This window comes from Chelonoidis abingdonii, chromosome 2 (genome assembly GCF_003597395.2).
Source record: "Chelonoidis abingdonii isolate Lonesome George chromosome 2, CheloAbing_2.0, whole genome shotgun sequence".
Taxonomy (NCBI): Eukaryota; Metazoa; Chordata; order Testudines; family Testudinidae; genus Chelonoidis; species Chelonoidis abingdonii.
The window spans coordinates 225,481,440-225,501,136 of record NC_133770.1 but is presented as its reverse complement, the minus strand read 5'-3'; the positions used below and the strand labels follow the sequence as shown (position 1 = coordinate 225,501,136).

Below are 19,697 nucleotides of genomic sequence, written 5' to 3'. Positions count from 1 at the left end.
GGAGCCTGGGGAGCGGAAATACAGAGAGAAGACAAGGAGGGATTCCTTTAGGTAAGAACTCAGGGGCATTAGTCTGGGGTCCCCAGAGGAAGGGTTTGGGAAAGACCCAGAGTGCATAGATGTAGGGCAGGCGCCCTTGTAATTCCTGTCTGGCTGTGTTGGCAGCAATATCAGATCCAAGCTGGTAATTAAGCTGAGGATTTATGCTAGGGCACCCACCTTTGGACGCTAAGTTCAGAATTGGTTTATTACCTACGCTTCTGATTTTATCTTTCCCATTCGCTGCCCGCCATCACATCATAAGCTATAAATCCTGAGTTCTTACAATACAAATTAAATACAAAAAAACAATAAAAGCCTATTTTTTCTACCTTTTGTACTCACAACTTAACTGAAGATTAGAGAAGCTTGATAGGAAAGACTTTAGCCGAGATGACAGACAAAAGCACACACAAAGCGGACCACACCCCCCCCAAACGTTCCCTCCCTGAGCTTTTAAAAATCCGGTTTCCTGATTGGTCCTCTGGTCAGGTGTTTGGTTCCCTTTGTTAACCCTTTACAGGTAAAAGAAACATTAACCCTTAGCTATCTGTTTACGACACCCTCTTCCAGCATTCAAGTGGATGGCCCAAGGCCTTCTGCACATACTTCTCCATGGGTGGACGGGGCAATCAACAAAGCTTTTGTCCTACCATGGCCTTCTTAATATTTGATAGTCTTCTTGGATGGCTAGCAGGAGTGACTCTTCCTGTCTGAAATTTGAATAAAACTAACATACAGGTGAACTGGTTTTGTTTCCAGCTACAAGTTTGTCAGTTCTTAGCTACCGTCTACAGCCTTAGCCAGAGCTGGCACTTTGTTCACCAACATTACACTGAGACCAGCAAGAGATTCTTAGCTTGAATTCCAGTAAGATGAACGCTAAAAGTGTTACGGTTAGCAGCACAAGAAAAATATTACACTCTTAGATTACAGGCAGTTACATTAAGGTTGCCTAACTGTCAAAGCAAAATTTTAACCATTCAGGTTGAAATTTTCCATAGCGGGCATCTGACTTAGGTTGAATTTTTTAATTTCAGCTAAAACAAGTCAGCTATTTTTGAGAAACAGATTAGATTAGGGAAATATATGTTGTCCAGCCCATGTCAAAATAAAAAAAATCAAATAAAAAAAATCACAGCCATGTTGCTGAGAAGCTCTAGCACTTCAAAATTTCAAGTCTGTCTTGCAAAGGGTGGAAGTGGGGTTGCCCTGATAGAAGAGATGTGCCCTTTGTTGTCCCTGTGAAAATTCACCCAAATTCAGCCAATTTATGAGCTTCTGAACAATCACATTTTATACACGCTCAGTAGAGTCTTCAGAGTTTGGCATCTACATTCTTTGAAGATTCAGAGAGGCATGTGATCATGTAATTGGAGACTGTATCATAAAACTGCATACATGTAAAAGAGTAAATTAAAATTTCCTATGCAATCTTAATTCTGGCATTTCCTAACATTTAAGCCCCTAGATAGACAGAAAATTTTCACCTTTTGAACTCAAGTACTTCAGTGACAGGGACATTATGAATACCGAGTGTGCTGGTGGATTCTCTGCAGCTTGAAGTCTTCAAACCACAATTTGAAGACTTCAGTAACTCGGACATAGGTTAGGGGGTTGTTATAGAAGTGAATGGGTAGGGTTCTGTGGCCTGCTTTGTGCAGGAGGTCAGACTAGATGATCATATTGGTCCCTTCTGACCTATGAGTCTATGAGATAAGAGATGCCGTTCTGCAGAATATCAATGGTACACATGCTGCAACTCAGAGCCACTGCTATATAGAAAACAAACTTGCACCATATTACTATATGCATGGCAACATAAAGTATTTTTCTAATGAACAGATGTAAAAGTAACAAATATATACTTTCCTATAACATGCCTACACACATGGTTCTTACCTGAAGAGGTTTTATACTCTGAAACACATTGATGTTTCCAAAAGCTAATGGCAGATCGCTCTCTGTTCTGCAGCCGATTTAACCTCTCTGCTAGCCCTCCCCTGCAGAGAATAAAGAAATGCTCAATTAAGCCAAGAATTAGTATTCAGTTTTGCCAAGTAACAAGTCATAGGACAGATGAAATATTTACTTTGTGACCCTCAGAGACAGAGACATACTGTAAAATTACACTCTACAGAGTTGCTCAGACAATTCAGACTGGGCTACAATCCCAATAAAATGTGAGTTTATACAATAAACAAGACACAGAAATGTTCATCATCCTGGTATTCAAAATTTCAAGTCCCTTAGTCCACCACCAATATGAGTTTAAGGAAGTATTTCCATTCTCCCTCTGCACTTCCACTTTTTTTAAAAAAAAATTAGAAAACAGATACAAATATAGGACAATTCTGAAAAAGGTCCACATCTGTCAAGAGCAATGCCCCATCAAGAATGTCACCTTATCCATAACTTCCACCTGGGGTTCACTTTACAGCCACTTTTTCAGAATTGCTTGCCCGTTGGCAACGAATGATTGCAAAAATATTCTTTTACCCACACTTTACCCTAGGATTCATTTCACAAGCTGGATCAAGTGTGCATTTCAGTGGCCTGAAAACTGTCCACACAGAAATTAATTCAACATTCTCAAGGTCAAAGGAACAGTGGCATCTGAAACATACACACTTAACATAATTTCAAAGCAATTCCTATACATTTGATACTGAAAGGGGTCAGTTTTCTAGTTTAAGAACAAACAGACTAGTGCAGGGGTTCTCAAACTGGGGGTCGGGACCCCTCAGAGGGTCATGAGGTTACTACATGGGGGGTCACAAGCTGTCAGCCTCAAACTTCACTTTGCCTCCAGCATTTATAATGGTGTTAGAGTGTTTTTAATTTATGGGGGGGGGGGGGTGTTGCACTCAGAGACTTGTTATGTGAAAGGGATCGTGTAGTGGGGTAGACACCCGCTCCTGCCCTTAAAGCCACCCCTGAGAGAGGGTTGAGAGAAAAACTGGGCTGATTGGGAGGCAGCCTCAGCTGGAGGACACGCCCCAGACAGACCCAGCTGGCCCTATAAAGGTCAGGGCAGCCAGGAGTTCAGAAGGCTCTCTCTGTTCTGAGAGGAAGCAGGGCCTGGCTGCCTAGCAGAAAAGGTACTGGGAGTGAGGCAGAATGGGGGAAAGGCCAGAGGAGCTCCTGGCTGGCAACTCCCCAGGCTGCAAGGCCTGCTTTAAGGCCTAAAAGGGTACTGGGTGGTAGAGGAAGGCAGCAGGTCCAAACCCCCTTGTCTGTGATGAGTGGCTTATACTGCAGTCTGCCCCAAGGAGTGGGGCTAGATGGTGACTGGCAGTAGCCCAGACTGAGGTGAGGTGGGGTTAGTGGGTGGGGGTTCCCCTGGGTGGGGGGACCCAGAACCTGAATGTGTGGGGGTACTGCCTGGGGGACAGAACCCTGAGATTAAGGGGCACTGGGGTGCAGGAGGGACACGGGAGCCAAGCAACAGCGGGACACCGGCCTGCAGAGGGCACTTCAGAGGGCTGGTGAGCTAATTCCCATGGACAACCAGCAGAAGGAGCTGCCGGGTGAGTCTGCACCCACTTACAGGTCACCAGTAAAAAAAAAAAAGTTTGAGAGCCACTGGACTAGTGTGTATGAAGCTACCTTTGGACTATTTGGGCATTTTTCTTCACCTCTAACTTAAGCATTTTCATATTTATCCATCTGAGAATAAGATCATCTGAAAAAATCATTTACACAGGGCTACTCTGGAATAAAGCTGGGCGGCCAAATAAGGAGTGCACAACATTAGTCCCCAGTTGTCTAGTAATTCTTTAAATGACAAAATCTCTGAAGATTCCAGAAAGAGAGAGAGGCAACCAAAGTGACAGCAATTCACCTCCTCGTAGACTTCTCCACTTTCTTCCATCAGCAAATTCCCCTTTACCAAACTCTGGACAGATTATTACAGCTCCACAGTGGCTAAACACTAAGCTTTACACCTATCATATCTCAGAACCTGTTCTTTTGTTAACTTAATCTGCAAGTCAAACCTACAATGTAGGAAGACTAGTCCAGTTCTCTTGATAAATGTTGGTTAATTCTGATTTTTTCAATTGAAGTTTTTCCCTTGAAAAAAAATTGTAATCTACCTCAGCAATTTCCTTTTCTTTGCAGAATCTTCTGGAGTCCTTGAGGTCTTATCTAATTGTTTCTTAGGTGTCTGCAGAAGGGCCTGTGCCGATTTTAGCCAGTCACTTGCAGATCTGCCTGTCGCCTGTGCCAGATCTGCTTCAGAACTTGATTGTAGCTTTTTGCTAAATCCAAAATTAGAAGACTCTGTGTCCCTTTGGCCTTCTTCCAGATTTTCACTGTCAGATGAATATTCAGAAATTTCTGTAGAAACTGTCTGGACATATGAAAATAAGAACAAACATAGAGCATCAAGTCTGAACATACACTGACAGAAGAGTATGCCTGATTTATTTTTTGGATGTAGGTTTGTCAAATTAGGGAAAATAGCTGACTCCAACAATCTAAAGATCTCTTTACTGACTATCTGGCTTTATTGAAATACTGGGTTATGTCAGCTTTGTTCTAAAGGGACTTAAAGGTGTCCCTTAGGACTCCTCATTTCCAGCTCAGAGAATAGACAGGATTCCTATAAACTGCTATACAAAAACTCATGGCAGAGGATGTTATGGAACATTAAGGCCTGTAACTTTCTACAAAAGCTGACTCATGGGCCTTGGGTATATTGAGGTTTTCCTCAAATTCTCCCATCACTGCTCAGGGGTGTCAAGTTGTATAGGCCCGTGGTGCTGGGGCTTCAGTAAATTCAGGGCCTGGGGGGCCTGGCTCCACCAACGCTTGCAGTCAGGTCTCTCCCCTAGCCCCGCCTGCCATCCCCATGGCCTCTCCCGGCCCTGGGCAGCTTCCCTCTGCAGCTCCGTGCTGTGCTCCCTCGCCGGCCACTGCCATGGTTGGCTACAAAGGAGTGGTGCCGGGGCAGGCTGAGGCAGCTGCTGCACCTGCGGAGGGAGGGTGGAGGGCGGGGGAGGAGGCACATGGCAGCCCCCCGGCAGGCAACTCCAAGTCGACTCCAGGGACTTATCCTGGCTGGACCTCCTGAGCAGCAGCTGGGGGCGGGAGCTTAGGTTAGTGTCAAGCCGGGGAGGGGCCCCACTTCCCCCTCCCCCCCCCGGAACTTGCTGCTGCCAGCAGGGAGAGGGCTGGGGGGAGTCATCCTCTCTGGTCCCCTGTCCCAACCTGCCTGCTGCTCCCCAAATGCCTCATCCCCAGCCCAGCCACATGCCCCACACCTCCACCCTGCGTCCCAGCCCAGAGACCGCACCCAGCACCAAAACCCCTTTCCAGAGCCCGCATCCAGCATCCCAAACCCCCTCCTGCACCCCTTAATGCACCCCGTCCCAGCCCAGATCCCATACCCAGCACCCAAACTCCCTCCTAGAGCCCACACCCCTCCCACACCCAAACTCTCCCCCAGAGTCTGCACCCCAAACTCCCTCATGTACCCCAGCCCCCGTCCCAGCCCAGACTCTGCACCCAGCACCCAGACTCCCTCCTAGACCCTGAACCCCTCCTGCATCCCAACCCCCTGCCCCAGCCCAGAGCCTGGACCCAGCACCCAAACTCCATTCCCGAGCCTGCACCCCTCCCACACCCGAACTCCCTCACTAAGCCTTAGGCAGATGTGGGGGCAGGGCAGGTCTTGGACCCATTCTGGGCACCACCAAAAACTATACAAACCTGCTGCCTCTATCAATGCTCTAAGATGGGTTACATGACACCATAGTAAAATTGCTGGGGGCTAGTGCCAGTGGAGCCATAAAAGTACTATTGCAACACTGGGACAGTTTGATAAAAACTCCTCAGTGTACACAAGATACATGACTCAGAATTATCTTTGCAATTATCAGCCTGTTTGGCTCTTTCAAAGTAGTATCCTCACTTTACAGAAGGGGAACTGAAAAACAGAGCGTGTAAGTGACTTGCTCAAGGTCAAATTTTCATCAGTTAACAGTGTCCTTGACCACAGAATCTCTTTTCCCCTATGGAGCCAGCAAGGCAGACAAAATCTCTAATGAAGACTTTAAATCACTGGTGCCATCATAACAACTGAGGTTAATGCCTCCTCTCAAGAAGCTAGCAGTATCATCTGTCAATAATTAACCTAATTATTTGCAACAAAACATTGTGTTTAACTGTGTATTTTTTAAAAAGTTCTCTAAATTTTTCTCCAACACAAGATTAGTGTAAATTATGAGATGCGTGGTAAGTGTTCAAAGAACACCCATATGCTTTCAAAAAGGAGTTGGAAGGACTTTTAAAAATTACTCAGAGAGGAAAAGAATGGCAAAAAATGTATTTAGCTCCCCTTCCCCTAAAAAAGCAGGCTAATATTAAACACAACAGCTATCAACATTGTTAAAATACAAACAGTGTTTTTTTGGGGTGTGTGGGTTTTTTAAGGACAACCCTTTCCTCCTGGAAATGCAACCAGATAAAAAGGTTTCACACAGTAATAAATTAGTATGCCAGTTCATTTTTAGATAACCCTTGGATATATTCTTTTGCTTTTGGAGACATTTGAGTTTACTGAGATAAATGGCTAAAATATCCATCACATCGAAAACAAAAAAAGGACTACAAAGTAGTAGTTTGTGCACATAGATTCCAAATGAGGAAAGCAATTAAACATGTTCTTAACTCTAAGCATGTGCTTAAGACCCATTGAATTTAATGGGAGTTAAACATATGCTTAAGTGTATTCTCCTGAATCACGGCAATATTTTTGTTGGAATTTATTACTATACACATATTAAAACTATTAATTTCCCAAGAAGTCCCATCTTGTGTGTGTGGTTTTTTTTGTTTTGTTTTGTTTTTGGAGAGTAAGCAAGGAGAGTACTAACATGTATTGTCACTGAAAGCCAGAAAAGTTTTAGTCTCTTGGCCTCCTTATTCTTGAGGAGTGGAACTAGAATGCCCTTGCTTGTCTTTCTCGTTGGCCGCTGAAACAACTAATGACATTAGGGGCGGGGTGTGTATGTGTATATAAATATTCAAACACCTTGGCAGGGACGAAATACTTTTTCTCAGCCCTCTTGGAAGTGAGCAGGCTTGAAGACAGGGCTTAACAGAAGGCTTTGGTAATCTTTAGGACCCCTTCGTGCACTGGGAGTGCGTGAAGGGGTGGATGTAGAGAGCACATTAAACAAAGTGTCTGATTGCTCCACCATCTCTTCTGCCTCTAGGCCTAACTTTAGAGCAGGGCTTAGTGCTCCTTAAAGTTGTCTGGTGGGCTAGCGTGAATGGGCTCCACCACAGCCTTGTCTGGAGAGGATGAGTATAACTGAACCACTGGGGAAGGACCTGGGGCATCATTCCCCGAGTGGAGAGGGGGCCTTAGGGTAGGCACCAGTCCCTCCACTTTGCGCACCAGCCCAATGCCATTTGGTGATTGTCCAGTGCAGCGACCAACAATTAGTGAGACGGGCATTAGCATAACCAGCATGCCCCAGGCATTCCAGTAAGGCCATTGCGCTGGCCACTGGCCATACTACCAGGATGGTATCGCTGAGCTGGATGCAGCCTCAGGAGCCCAGTCACAACAGTGCTGTCTCAGAGAAGGGCTGAACTCCCTCTACTTGCCAGAGGAATCCTCATCCGGTGACCATGGCAGGGCCGTCGACACCTGAATCTTGCTGCTAACCATCAACATGGGTGACAGGTACCTCGAGTAGGCAGACCAGGAGTAGGGGAGAGCGGCGCTATGTTGGGGAGAGTCCCCGTGGTCTAGGTGACAGCGATCATCGGCATGCAGAAGGTCAGCATAAGGATGACTGGTGCCGACCATATGATGACCAGCACTTCTCTCTGCGCAAGTCTTGACACAAAGACAGATACTGGGAGCATGGTGCCGGCGATCTGTTGTGGCAAACCGGTGACCTGGGCTGATGCGGAGACCAGAAGTGTGATGAGAAAAAGCTCTGCCTCGGCTCCGGAGATCAGCAGCGTTCACTTCCCTTCTGGGAGGCTTTCATGGCTGGCTTACCCTTGTAGGAAGCCTTTGCCAGGTCCAGTGCCGCATGCATGCTGGCTGCGGTAGGAGAGTCCTTTGCTTTCTGGGCGCCAGGAGCTGGGAAGGTGTTGACTCCTCCATCAGTCTGCGTCCCCTACGGCTCCCCGGAGTCAGTGGCAGATCACATAGGGGAGTAGGAGGTTCCCTCGGGGGGAGGGATAGCTCAGTGATTTGAGCATTGGCCTGCTAAACCCAGAGTTGAGAGTTCAATCCTTGAGGGGACCATTAGGGATCTGGGGCAAAAATCTGTCTGGGGATTGGTCCTGCTTTGATCAGGGGGTTGGACTAGATGATCTCCTGAGGTCCCTTCCAACCCTGATAGTCTATGATAAGTGTCCCCTTCCAACTCTGGCATGGGCACGTGGCCCAAACAGAGTCCTTTACCCAGTGCCCCTTGGTCTGTCTTGCTCAGTGCTGGGTTGCACTTCTCAAGACTTCTTCTTGGGCACAGGCAAAGAGAATCGGTGCCAGGTAGAGCCCAGCGCTGGGAGTGCGCCACGAACTGAGGACCAAGTGCTGGGCATTGCGAGCGTCCGGCCAGGATGGCTCCGAGGCCGGGCGGACAGTGATGTGAGGACGTGTCCTGGGACAAAAGTTCTTACAGATGCAACACTTTTCTTTGATGTGCGATTCCCCCAGGCACATCAGACAGCTGTCACTAACCTGCACAGGCTGATTACAGTCAGCCTAGGGCTTAAAACCCAACGACCAGGGCATGCTTCGTCTGGGGCAAAGTCCCCACCAGGACCCTAACTAACTAAAGTACTTAACAGCCACTTATCTTATCTACAACAAACAAAACTATTTACAGCTGGACCACTAAGTCAAAAGGGAAAGAAACTGCTGACCACTTGCGAGGCAAGGAAAAGAGGCGCTCTGACTTACCACCATGGGTGGTAAGGAAATACTGAGAAGGCATAGGGCCGGTAGCGCCTGATATACTGACACATGAGTGCGGCACTCCAGAGGTCACCACAGCCAACCTACGGATACCACTAAGGCAAAAGTCTCCAACTGTGCACGATGGCGTACACACACACACCTAGAATGGAATTGACATGAGCAACCACTCTAAGAAGAATAAAGAGTTTAAAGCTATACATATTTTCCTCTTTAAATCCACCCTCTCCCCCATTTTGAAAAATGTTAATTGCAACACTATGTTGACTTCAACCCAGGATCTTTTACTAAGACCCAGGGAGATAATTCAGTTAAGGTAAGTATTTCTTTTCAGTCTTAAGGGTTAAATTCAGGTATACACACCTTTGCTTAAAAGCCTAAATTCTTGGGTATAGTTTCCTACGGTACTGCACACACAAAAGCCACCACCTTTCTTCTGACAGCATAACCACAGAGAGAGCAGAGTCTGTGAGATAAATAGTAATGCATGGGCGGAGTTAACTATGATGACAAAAAGGAGTAATAAGATAGAGAAATCATTAGTTCTTAATTTTTTGGAGCTGCAAGCCCAAACTGATAGAGGAGATTACTTGAAACTTCCTATTTGGAGCAATAATGCAATGTGTTGATGATAATAGCAGCTTATATTTGTGCAATGCCTTTCATCCCAAAGGACACCAAATTACTTTACAAAGTACCGATCAAATTGTGGTTGATTGTTTGGGTGCACAAAGGAAGGAGAAAGTGCAGGAAGCTTCCTTGAAATTCCTCTGTGCACAAGCACTAGCACAGTCAGATGTGCTCCATATCATTAAAGGGGCTGTTGAGTAGGCAAAATGGGAAGTGACCTGGGCCTGCTCAATGCCCCACATCCCTTTCTGTATGCATTATTACTCTGAGGCTGACAGAGAGTGCAACTGCACCCTTTTAAAGAACTGGTAACAGTTGCCTCTCCTGAGTACACTGACCCAGTCTCCACCAACCACCACTCCCAACCTCAACAAAAGCCACAACATAGCCACTTTACATCAACACAATGAAATGCAACCGTCCTCTGGGGTGGAATGCAGTAGCTGTTTAACTGTGCACAGAAATCATTACATAATCATTTAGGACAAATAGTGAGAAAGAATGCTACATGCACTTGAATCTGCAGAAGAAATTATATACGACAACTGGCAGTTTCTCAAATTAGAATTTAACCAGAGCCAAATACCCCATCTCTTCTAAACAGTGCTAAGAGATCTTTAACAAGTAGTTAGCACTTCGTTTTTAATGACTCATCAGAAAGATGTTAATTCTAGCTGCACAGCTCCTCTCATGATACCAGGGCATGGGTTCATTACTGTCTCTAAAGGAAGAGGATCAGCTTCTAAATTAACAGCACCACTTCCTGGAACACATTGGCTTTTCTTTGGAGGTCCCTCATTGAAATATTGACCAGTTCTGATACTGCTAAGGTTGAAAGTTCGGTCAAGATCACAATACCAGAAGCTGTGTTTGCATTAGTTACTTTATTAGCTGCAGGTTGCCCCAAGTATACATGCGATCAAATTCAAAGCATTAGCACTAACAAGTATTGTCACTGAAAGCCTATTGGACATTTTTAAAAAAATTTCCATAGGGTGAAGGAATTGGAAGGGATTTGGTCTAAGTATGCAGATGTTCACAGACAACATGCCTTAAGAACATAAGAACGGCCATACTGAGTCAGACCAAAGGTCCATCTAGCACAGTATCCTGTCTTCCAACAGTAGCCAATGCCAGGTGTGTTAGAGGGAATGAACAGAACACGTACTCATCAAGTAATCCGTCCCCTGTTGCCCATTCTCAGCTTCTGTGGAATCCTACTGTAACCTCTCACCTATTTACAAGCTACCCACATGAATACTAAAATGCAAAGAGAAAAAAATAGGATGCTCCCCAAAATGACTGAAGATCAAAGCATAATACTCAAGACACCATAATGGTATACTCTTAGTTTCGATTTCTGCACAACCTTTGATGTTTGTTCTAGAAGTACCTCCTGTCAAGCAATTTTACATAGTGTCATTTGTTTCAGGAAACTGTTCACCTTCAGGTAGACAATAACTGTGGTGACAGTAACTATTAGAGGAAACAGTAACCCCAATAAACAAGAGGAGGGACAAATGAGATCTTGCCCAGAATACTGTTCATGAGTAATAGGAAAGAGTTCAACCTGAATGAGGAGCAACTAACACCCACTGCCTCAAAAAAGAGTAACAGCAATGAAAAACAAATTATCTACATTGTTACAGAGTAGCTCTGATTCCTTGTTCAGATGATACTGCCTTAGCTCAGAAAAAGCACGGCTGGCACTGACTTCTCAAATTAAAAAATGCACATGTCATCACGCACACAATCCTACTTCCTTCCAATACACATGATATTCATTTGCCAACATGATGTTGCACGCAGCACCACTTGTTTTAGAAAACATAAATGAAAGAAGAGGCTGAAACATGGTTTTGCTCCTCCAAAAAGGCATTTTTCAGCTGCGGTTTTGTAAAACCTCAAGAGAACAGTTTAACTTGTAACAAAATAGATTTTTCCACTGACCTAGTGGGAGGGTTCCAGGTTAGTGAAGCTTTAGCCAGGTAAAAAGGAATGAGGAGCCAGTGGCAGAGAGGAAGAAATAGAAGCTACAGGCGTCCTCTAATCTTCAACTCTGAGCAGAAACAGCATCTTTTGAGGCAAACAGGTTTCGCAGGTTACAGTTCTGAAGATGTCTGCAAGCTGTTTCAGCCTGCCTGTCTCAGAACAGGTTGGTCTAAGCATGGATCCTCCTAACAGAAATAGAGTGTACTTGCTCAGTCCAAGTATACTCTTACATACAAAGAAGTGCCCCCCTTTCATTTCATTTTTATTTCCAAAGGCACTTGCCAGCTATAATATTAAAATTAAGTTCTGAATGCACAAACAGATCAAACTAACAAGCACGGTAAGACACAGTGCTATCTATTGGAGAGAGGTGTCCAGGTTAAAAGAAGGAAACAACTGGCTAAGTGACAATTTACAAAGATGAAGTTTTAGGGTTACTTCGAGGCCCTGCTCATATTATAAATATGACTGTGTGAAGGAGACTCACTTGCAATCTAGGTATTTGGAACAGCCATGTTGTAACTGAGCCTCTTTACACCATTGTCTTTGTAATGTAGGTAGGCCTTAAAATCAGAGATTTTGTGATTTTTCTACCTCAAACAGCGCTACTGTCCTCTCCATCAGCTTGTAGCACAGGTGTACAGAACCTGTGTTTTCCATTAACCTCATAAATGTTTAAGTCTCAATGCTGAATCTCCAGATATGGTTTTATTGCTTTGTCTAATCTCTGATTCATCATCACACAAGAATATCTTCAATTTCTTCCACTTATGTCAGGTTGAGAGACCATGAAGATTATGGACATCTATTTATTTTTGAAAAAATTGTTAAAATGATTTAGATCAACTTGTGTACATAAGTAGCCTATGTGCAGGATCGGCTCTAGGCACCAGCAAACCAAACACGTGCTTGGGGAGAGGGACTTACTGGCTGCCGCTTCCAGCAGCCCCTATTGGCCTTCAGCGGCGAAGAGCAGCCAGTGGGAGCCACGATCGGCCGGACCTGTGGACGGGGCAGGTAAACAAACCGACCCGTCCACCAGAGGCTTTCCCTAAACAAGTGGTGGCCCCAGTTTGAGAAACACTAGTGTAGACGGTTAGCACCACTGAAAATCAGGCTGCTTTTGTACAGGAATTTACTTGGCTGTAGATGTCTATCTTTAGGCACCTAAATTTGAAAATTTTGGCCAACACCACTGAAGTCTCTTCATCCTTGCTGTCACTTATATAAGGACTATTTCTGACTTTAAAGTCGCTAGTAATTACTATCTTTCTATCAGTAACTGTATAAGAGCTATCACTACATCAACCGTTAAACCTGTTCGATATTGTTTTGCTTTAGGCAGTTATGTATTCAGTTTCATTTATGAAAACAGAGTGGATATAGGCTATAAAACCCCAGTTTTTTGAGACTGAGTGAGTAAAATCAGTATAAATACAATTCTTGCAAACCTGCTTTCTAACACTTTGGTTGCCTTAATTGAACAGGGAAAAACTGCATTAGAACTAGGTTTTAAGACCACAATCTTGTCTAGAAAATAGGCCAGAATTGCCAACATTTTGATTTTAAAATGAGAGAATTTTATTCAGGAATAAATCCTATGTACTAGAAGTAAAATCTGTAGCATGTTTCAAGCTCTTATCTAAAGAAGGGATCAGAACAGCTTGGTATAAGCATAAATGCCACTTATGCCATAATGCTGAATTCTGAGCAGGTATTCTACTTCAGATTAGACATGACTCTGTGCCAGCAGCCGAAACTCCAACAAACTAGTCCATTTCCTCCTCTTCCAGCAACTCAGGTAGTTCACATGTGCCAAAGCGCAATTACGACCAACCTGTACTTTGAACTAAACTGGATTATCTAATCATTTCAGTCCTTAGGCCCTTTCATCTGAGCTGGTCATGCAGACAGATTTGTTCACAATCGGTATGAAATTTTTGTCGGAGGCTTCAGAAACAATGTTCACTTATCAGCTGAAGATGAGAGGGAAGAGGTACTATTTCTGATGGTCTGCATTTTTCAAAGGTAAACTGGAGCAAAGCTTATTGATGGACTCAATCTTGCTTCCATTTACATCTCTGCTCTCAGTACCATTTTATGGGAATAAATCCAGGTGCACACACAAACACAGGGTTAATGTTCCACATTAACAGCTCCTGCGGTGCTGGGGAATTCAGGTTACAGCACTAAAGGAACATTATAGTGGACTCATTTTCTCCCACTCTCACTGCATTCCTCTCAAACCTCTTGCTTGACTGCCCTTCCCCTTTGCCCCACTTCTTGCTTCACAACTCGTAAGGCTCTGTCTCCTATGCCTGGAACAGTTGCTCTCACCTCCTTCAAATCCCTTCCTAAAATTTTTACTTCTCCCCACCTTCTCATCTCCCCCATGCCTACCTTTTGTAAGATACCATGCCAGGTTTTATTTTTATTGGCGTTGTCTATTTTAGACTATAAACTCTTCGTGGTAGCGAATGTGTCTTTTCTACACCTCTGAAGCATCATGTTATTTTTAGTGTTTGTTAATCATGATGACGACGACAATACATACATACTGAGGACACTAGCAACAGAATGGGGAAAGTATTAATTTGTTTTCCCAGTTATATCAATCGGCATCTCCTTACTATACCCATGAAAGTGAGCAAAAGGAAATTTACATTAAATGTACTCTACTAAAATTCTTTGTTTTTGGGAGAAATGCACTAAGTTTATTGATATAATATCACAGCCTATGTGTTAATCTGGAGAGAGGTGGGAACAGGAGGGAAAGTCAGTCACCAGAAACTGGGCCAGGTGTGCTGTCCCTGGGAAGTTTTTGGGGAAATGTATTACATTGAGCAGAATCGCGTGCATTATATAGACAAAAAATATGCTGTCAACATTGCTCATCTGCTGGTAAAACACAACCTGTTAGCAGAATGAGTAGTTCTGCTTGGCCAGTCTCCAAGCATCTAAGGACAGTGGAAACGTGGAAGGCAGGAGACTGAGTTCAATACAAATCCAGTATATGTGCTATTGTAAAAAAAAATTAATTAAAAAAAAGTTTATCAATTTCAAATTTTATAATTCAGATTTTTATAACTATATAACCCACTAATGAGAAAATACTGAAATACCATGCCTGCTAGTTTCCCTGGAATGTGCTGACATAACATTTCTGTAAATATGTGAGGAATTTCAGGTTGCTAGATGTAATGTTCTCTTTGATAATCTTTTCAACAAGTTGAGGATAATGTTTAACAAGGGCTGCATTAACCCACCCAAACCCACAGAGGAATAAGAAATAAGATATGGAGATAAGCAATCATCTCAATTCACTCTCTTCTTCAGGTACTTCTAATGCAGGGGTCGGCAACATTTCAAAAGTGGTGTGTCGAGTCTTCATTTATTCACTCTAATTTAAGGTTTTGTGTGCCAGTAATAAATTAACGTTTTCAGAAGGTCTCTTTCTAACTATAGCTATATCAATAAAACTAAACTATTGTTGTATGTAAAGTAAATAAGGTTTTTAAAATGTTTAAGAAGCTTCATCTAAAATTAAATTCAAATGCAGAGCCCCCCAGACCGATGGCCAGGACCCGAGTAGTGAGTGTGCCACTGAAAATCAGCTCACGTGCCGAAGGCGGCACACGTGCCATAGGTTGCCTACCCCGGTTCTAACGTGTCCATCACTAAAGCATTTAGGGGATCCCAAACGTAATGTGTGTACCAGTGGTGCTTTGTGAGATTGTTGGAAGCAATGTAGCAAAAACTCTTTAATAAATCTTTCTTTTTCACATGAAAAGTTGCCACATGAATTAAAGAGCACCAGAAAATGCCCAAGCAGCAAAATGTACACTCCTGACTACTTTCAGCCATAATTGTGAAAGACTCACTGATCATGCCAGCATAGTCACTTTATTTAGTGGTGTCTTGTGTGCAGATGGGCGTTATATTCTCATCTGGTGCACATCTGGATGGCTTTCTGCTAAGCCTAGCCTTCAGCTTGCGCTGAGCCACATAGCTGAAGCAACTGAGGACAACTACAAAGTTCCATATCTCAAAACCAGAGAGCCTTTCGTTTGAAAAGATGCAGGCATACAGGGCTGGTTCGGAGCAACTGCAAAACCTGCAGTTGCAGGGAACCCAGAGATCAAAGCCCCTCCACCCCCACCCGCACCGCTGTAGCAGAGCAGGAGCTTTCTCTATATTCTTTGCCCTGCAGAGGCTGTAGCCTGGTCCCTGCAGGCCTGGGAGGCAGAGGATGCATGGGGAATTCCCTCCTGTCTCCACAGGGAAGTTGGGCAGGGGAGTGGGACAGGAAGCCAGTCAGGTCCAGTGGATAAAAGTCTGACTACAGGTCTGAAGAGAATCACCATCTTTCTAACTGCTGGTAACCGTACCCAAGACCCCACCCTGCCTCTTCCCCCAAGGCCCCACCCCCTCCTTCCCTGAGACCACAACTCCATTGCTCTTTCCTCTCTCTCTCTCCGCCTCCCCCCTGTTGCTCACTGGATCATCTCAAGAAGCCTGCCTGCAGGTAGGAAGCAGTCCCAGCTGGGTAAGGTCGGGCGTGGATTAGTGACCCAGTGCTTCCTCTTGTTCCGCAACCGGACTTTTGGGTTGGGTGCCATTCAGGGTTGCCAGGTCCCCTTTTCGACCAGATTTTCCAACTGAAAACCAGGCACCTGGCAACCCTGAACAGCACCCAGACACAGAAGTCAAAAACCAGATTGTCTAGGTAAAACCCAACTGAGTGGCAACCTTAATCACGTGGCTCTTCAGCAACAGAGTAGCTGGCTGTAATTTGAGCCTCCTCCCTGCTAAGAGGAGCTCCTGTGTAGCTTGCCCAGCATTGCAGGTATCCAGTGGCCCTGCTTGGGAGACAGCGTAGGAGCAAGAGGCCTCCTGGAGTGGAGCTTCCTGGAGTGGAAGCTGCCTGATGCCAAGATAAAGGCTCCCACTCCCATCCAAGACTCTGACACCCCCTCCTCCCTCCACACACACTTCTCGTTAATGGTACTTTTCATTTTTAAGCAAGAGTTACTCAAAATGTTTTGTATTTTTTCTGTTGACACTCTTAAAAAGGGAAGTAAAGTGAACTTTGGCTCATATGCAGCAATAATCCACGTAATTAACAGGAATTTCAAACTCAAATTATACAAGTTAAAAAGCAAAGCCTCTGAATGTAAGTCAGGTCTATGCCAAAATAAATCAGGGCTTCATTTATGACATTTGTTTCTTGTAATTTGAGTAACACAAAAGACCAATAATAATAATGGCCACTTTATTGCATTTCTTTTTGCTGCAGTCTGAAAACCTGAGATGGTTAAAATGGATGTTATAAATCAAGCATTTTAGGTTGGTGTGGGGGGGAAGCATTTATAATACTAGAGAGTCTGGAAATACTAAGCGAAGCCTAATAAGTCCTAAAATAAATGTGCACAAAAAAAAAGATGAATTTGCATGTGGTTCTTCAAGTATCAATCTAAGAAGATGGTAAGAACCAGTGAAATTTGGGAACTGCTGATCTAGAAGTCAATATTTATCAATATAACTCCCCATCCCCCCCAAAAGGAGATGATTGTCAGCACATGAGAGAATGATGCCCTCGAAAGTGAAAAAGAACCTGAATAATTCAGAATGGCTACAAGTTTAGTAAGGGAACTGATAAGACTTGTGAAAACTGTATATGCTTACTTAAAATTTAAGAGCTATAGAGGACTTTAGAAGTGCCAGCCACTGCAAAAGATCTCTTATGTTTTCATAGATTTCAAGGACAATTTTGATCATCTAGTCTGACATCTTGTATATCACAGGCCATAGAACTTCCCCAAAATAATTCCTAGAGCATATCTTTTAGAAAAAATATTTTATCTTGATCTTAAAATTGTTACTGATAGAGAATCCGCCACAACCAGCGGTTAATAACACTCACTGTTAAAAATTCACACCATATTTCCAATCTGATTTTGTCTATATTGAACTTCCAGCCATTAGATTGTGTTACACACCTTTCTCTGTTAGATTGACGTGTCCATTAATTTACTCTATCACTATAGGGCATGTTTTCTAATTCTGTAGTTATTCTCATGGCTCTTCTCTGAACTGTGGACACCTTCTTGAATTGTGGACACCAGAACTGAACACAGTATTCCAGCAGCAGTGCCAAATACAGAATTAACATAACTTCTCTACACCTACTTGATAGTCCCCTTTTTCGGTAGTCAAGAATCACATTAGGCCTTTCGGTTACAGCATCACATTGGGAGCGCATGTTCAGGCTATTATCCACTACAATCCCAGAAATATTTCACCATCATTGCTTCCCACAATGGAGTCCCCGCATCCTGTAAGTATGGCTTACATTCTTTGTTCCTAGATGTACACATTTAGACATATTAAAATGCATAATTGCTTGTGCCTAGCTTACCAAGCAATCCAGATCACTCTATATTAGTGATCTGTTCTTGTCATTATTTACTATTCCCTGAATTTGCATGTCATCTGCAAATGTTATCTGAGATGATGTTATGCTTTATTCCAGGCCATTGATAAAAATGTTATAGCACAGGGCCAAGAACCAAGCTCTGGGGGGCTCCAATAGAAACACTCTGGTTCAATGATGATTCCCCATTTACAATTACATTTTGAGACCCATGAGATAAGTCAGTTTTTAATCCATTTAATCTGTGCCATGTTAATTTTATATCTTTCTAGTTTTTTAATCAAAATGTTATGAGGTACCAAGTCAAATGTCTTACAGAAGTCTAAGTATATTATAGCAATACATTACCTCTATCAACCTTCTAATCTCATTAAAATAAAGATATCAAGTTAGGTTGACAGAATTTATTTTCCATAGACCCATGTTGATTAACATTCATTACATTACTCTCCTTTAATTCTTTATTAACTGAGTGCAGCATCAGGCACTCAGTTAATAAAGAATTAAAGGAGGGTAATATAATGAATGTTAATCAACAGGGGTCTATGGAAAACAAACAACAGCATCAGCCACTCAGTTATGTTACCCAGGATCGATGGCAGACTGAAAGAACTATAACTACCCTGCTCATCTCATTTACACTTTTTATATATTGGCACAAAATTAATTTCCTTCAGTTTTCTGGTGTTCCGAGACTTATTGAATATCAGCATTAAATGGTCCAGCCTGGTCCTCAGCCAGCTTTTTTAAAACTCTTGGATGGAAATTATCCAGACTTGCTGATTTAAAAATGTCTAACGTTAGCAGCAGCTGTTTAACATACTTCTGAGATACTAGGGGAATGGAAAAAGTATCATCACCATCACCACATGATATTACTACGTCATCTGTTTTTCCCCAAATACAGTTTTATGTATTAGGTTATTTTGGTTATGCATATTTGAAAACAGTATGTTTTAAAATGAAAGGCACAAAAAACTCATTTGTAAGTTAAATCTCAAGAAAGAGCACTTTACTGTCACCACGCACATGTGGGAACAATCATTTTATTATGTCATTAGTTTTAAGGTTTTTAACTTTTTTGTGATCAAGCTGTGATGATTTGGGAGACCTATGTATAACTTACAAATTCTGGTTAAATTGTTAGTTTGAAAATTGCTGACAAGCCTTTAAGCATGCATCTCCCAGAGTAGGCAAAATATCCAAAAGGCAAGCACTATCAGCACCTGAATAGGCCCTACCTGGGGCGAACAACAGTTCTCTATGACTTCACTCAACAGAAGGCTGGAGGGTTAAGAGTGTCGAAATTTCCCAAGCGGGACAAAGAGACAGATGTGACAAAAGCGGGAGATCATAAATGGTGGGGTGGGACTTCGAGACACATGCAGGAAGTTTGTGCAGAAAGGAAGTGAATGGACCAGCAATGGTCATAGTAGGTGAGCTCTATTTCACAAGGGAGTTTTCCAGGTGAAGGAGGAGCAAATACAGCATCTGTGGGGTAACTGACTATCTGCAGTGTGTGTGTTTGTGTTTGGGGGTTACTTGCTGTGTGCTGAGCTTGTGTTTGTCTGTCTGTTTGTTTGTGTGGTTGTTTGAAGGACCGTGTGCTGTAGCTGGCAGTTGGAGGCTGAGCTACAAAGGAAGGTTTGAAAG

The 19,697-nt window shown here is 43.4% G+C and overlaps 1 protein-coding gene across 3 annotated transcripts in view; it reads right to left on the bottom strand.

The window, feature by feature from the left end:
* SPIDR (scaffold protein involved in DNA repair) overlaps positions 1-19,697 on the bottom strand; it is a 373,383-nt gene that overhangs the window by 232,854 nt on the left and 120,832 nt on the right. For all 3 annotated transcript variants that reach the window (XR_012655349.1, XM_075063011.1, XM_032800081.2), the window contains exons 6-7: positions 4,137-4,393; positions 1,942-2,042 (exon numbers count right to left, since the gene is read on the bottom strand). Coding sequence is in view for 2 of the 3 variants with exons in the window: in XM_075063011.1 (XP_074919112.1) it covers positions 1,942-2,042; positions 4,137-4,393 (358 nt within the window). In the remaining variant the exon portion in view is untranslated. The remainder of the gene's footprint in view (positions 1-1,941; positions 2,043-4,136; positions 4,394-19,697) is intronic.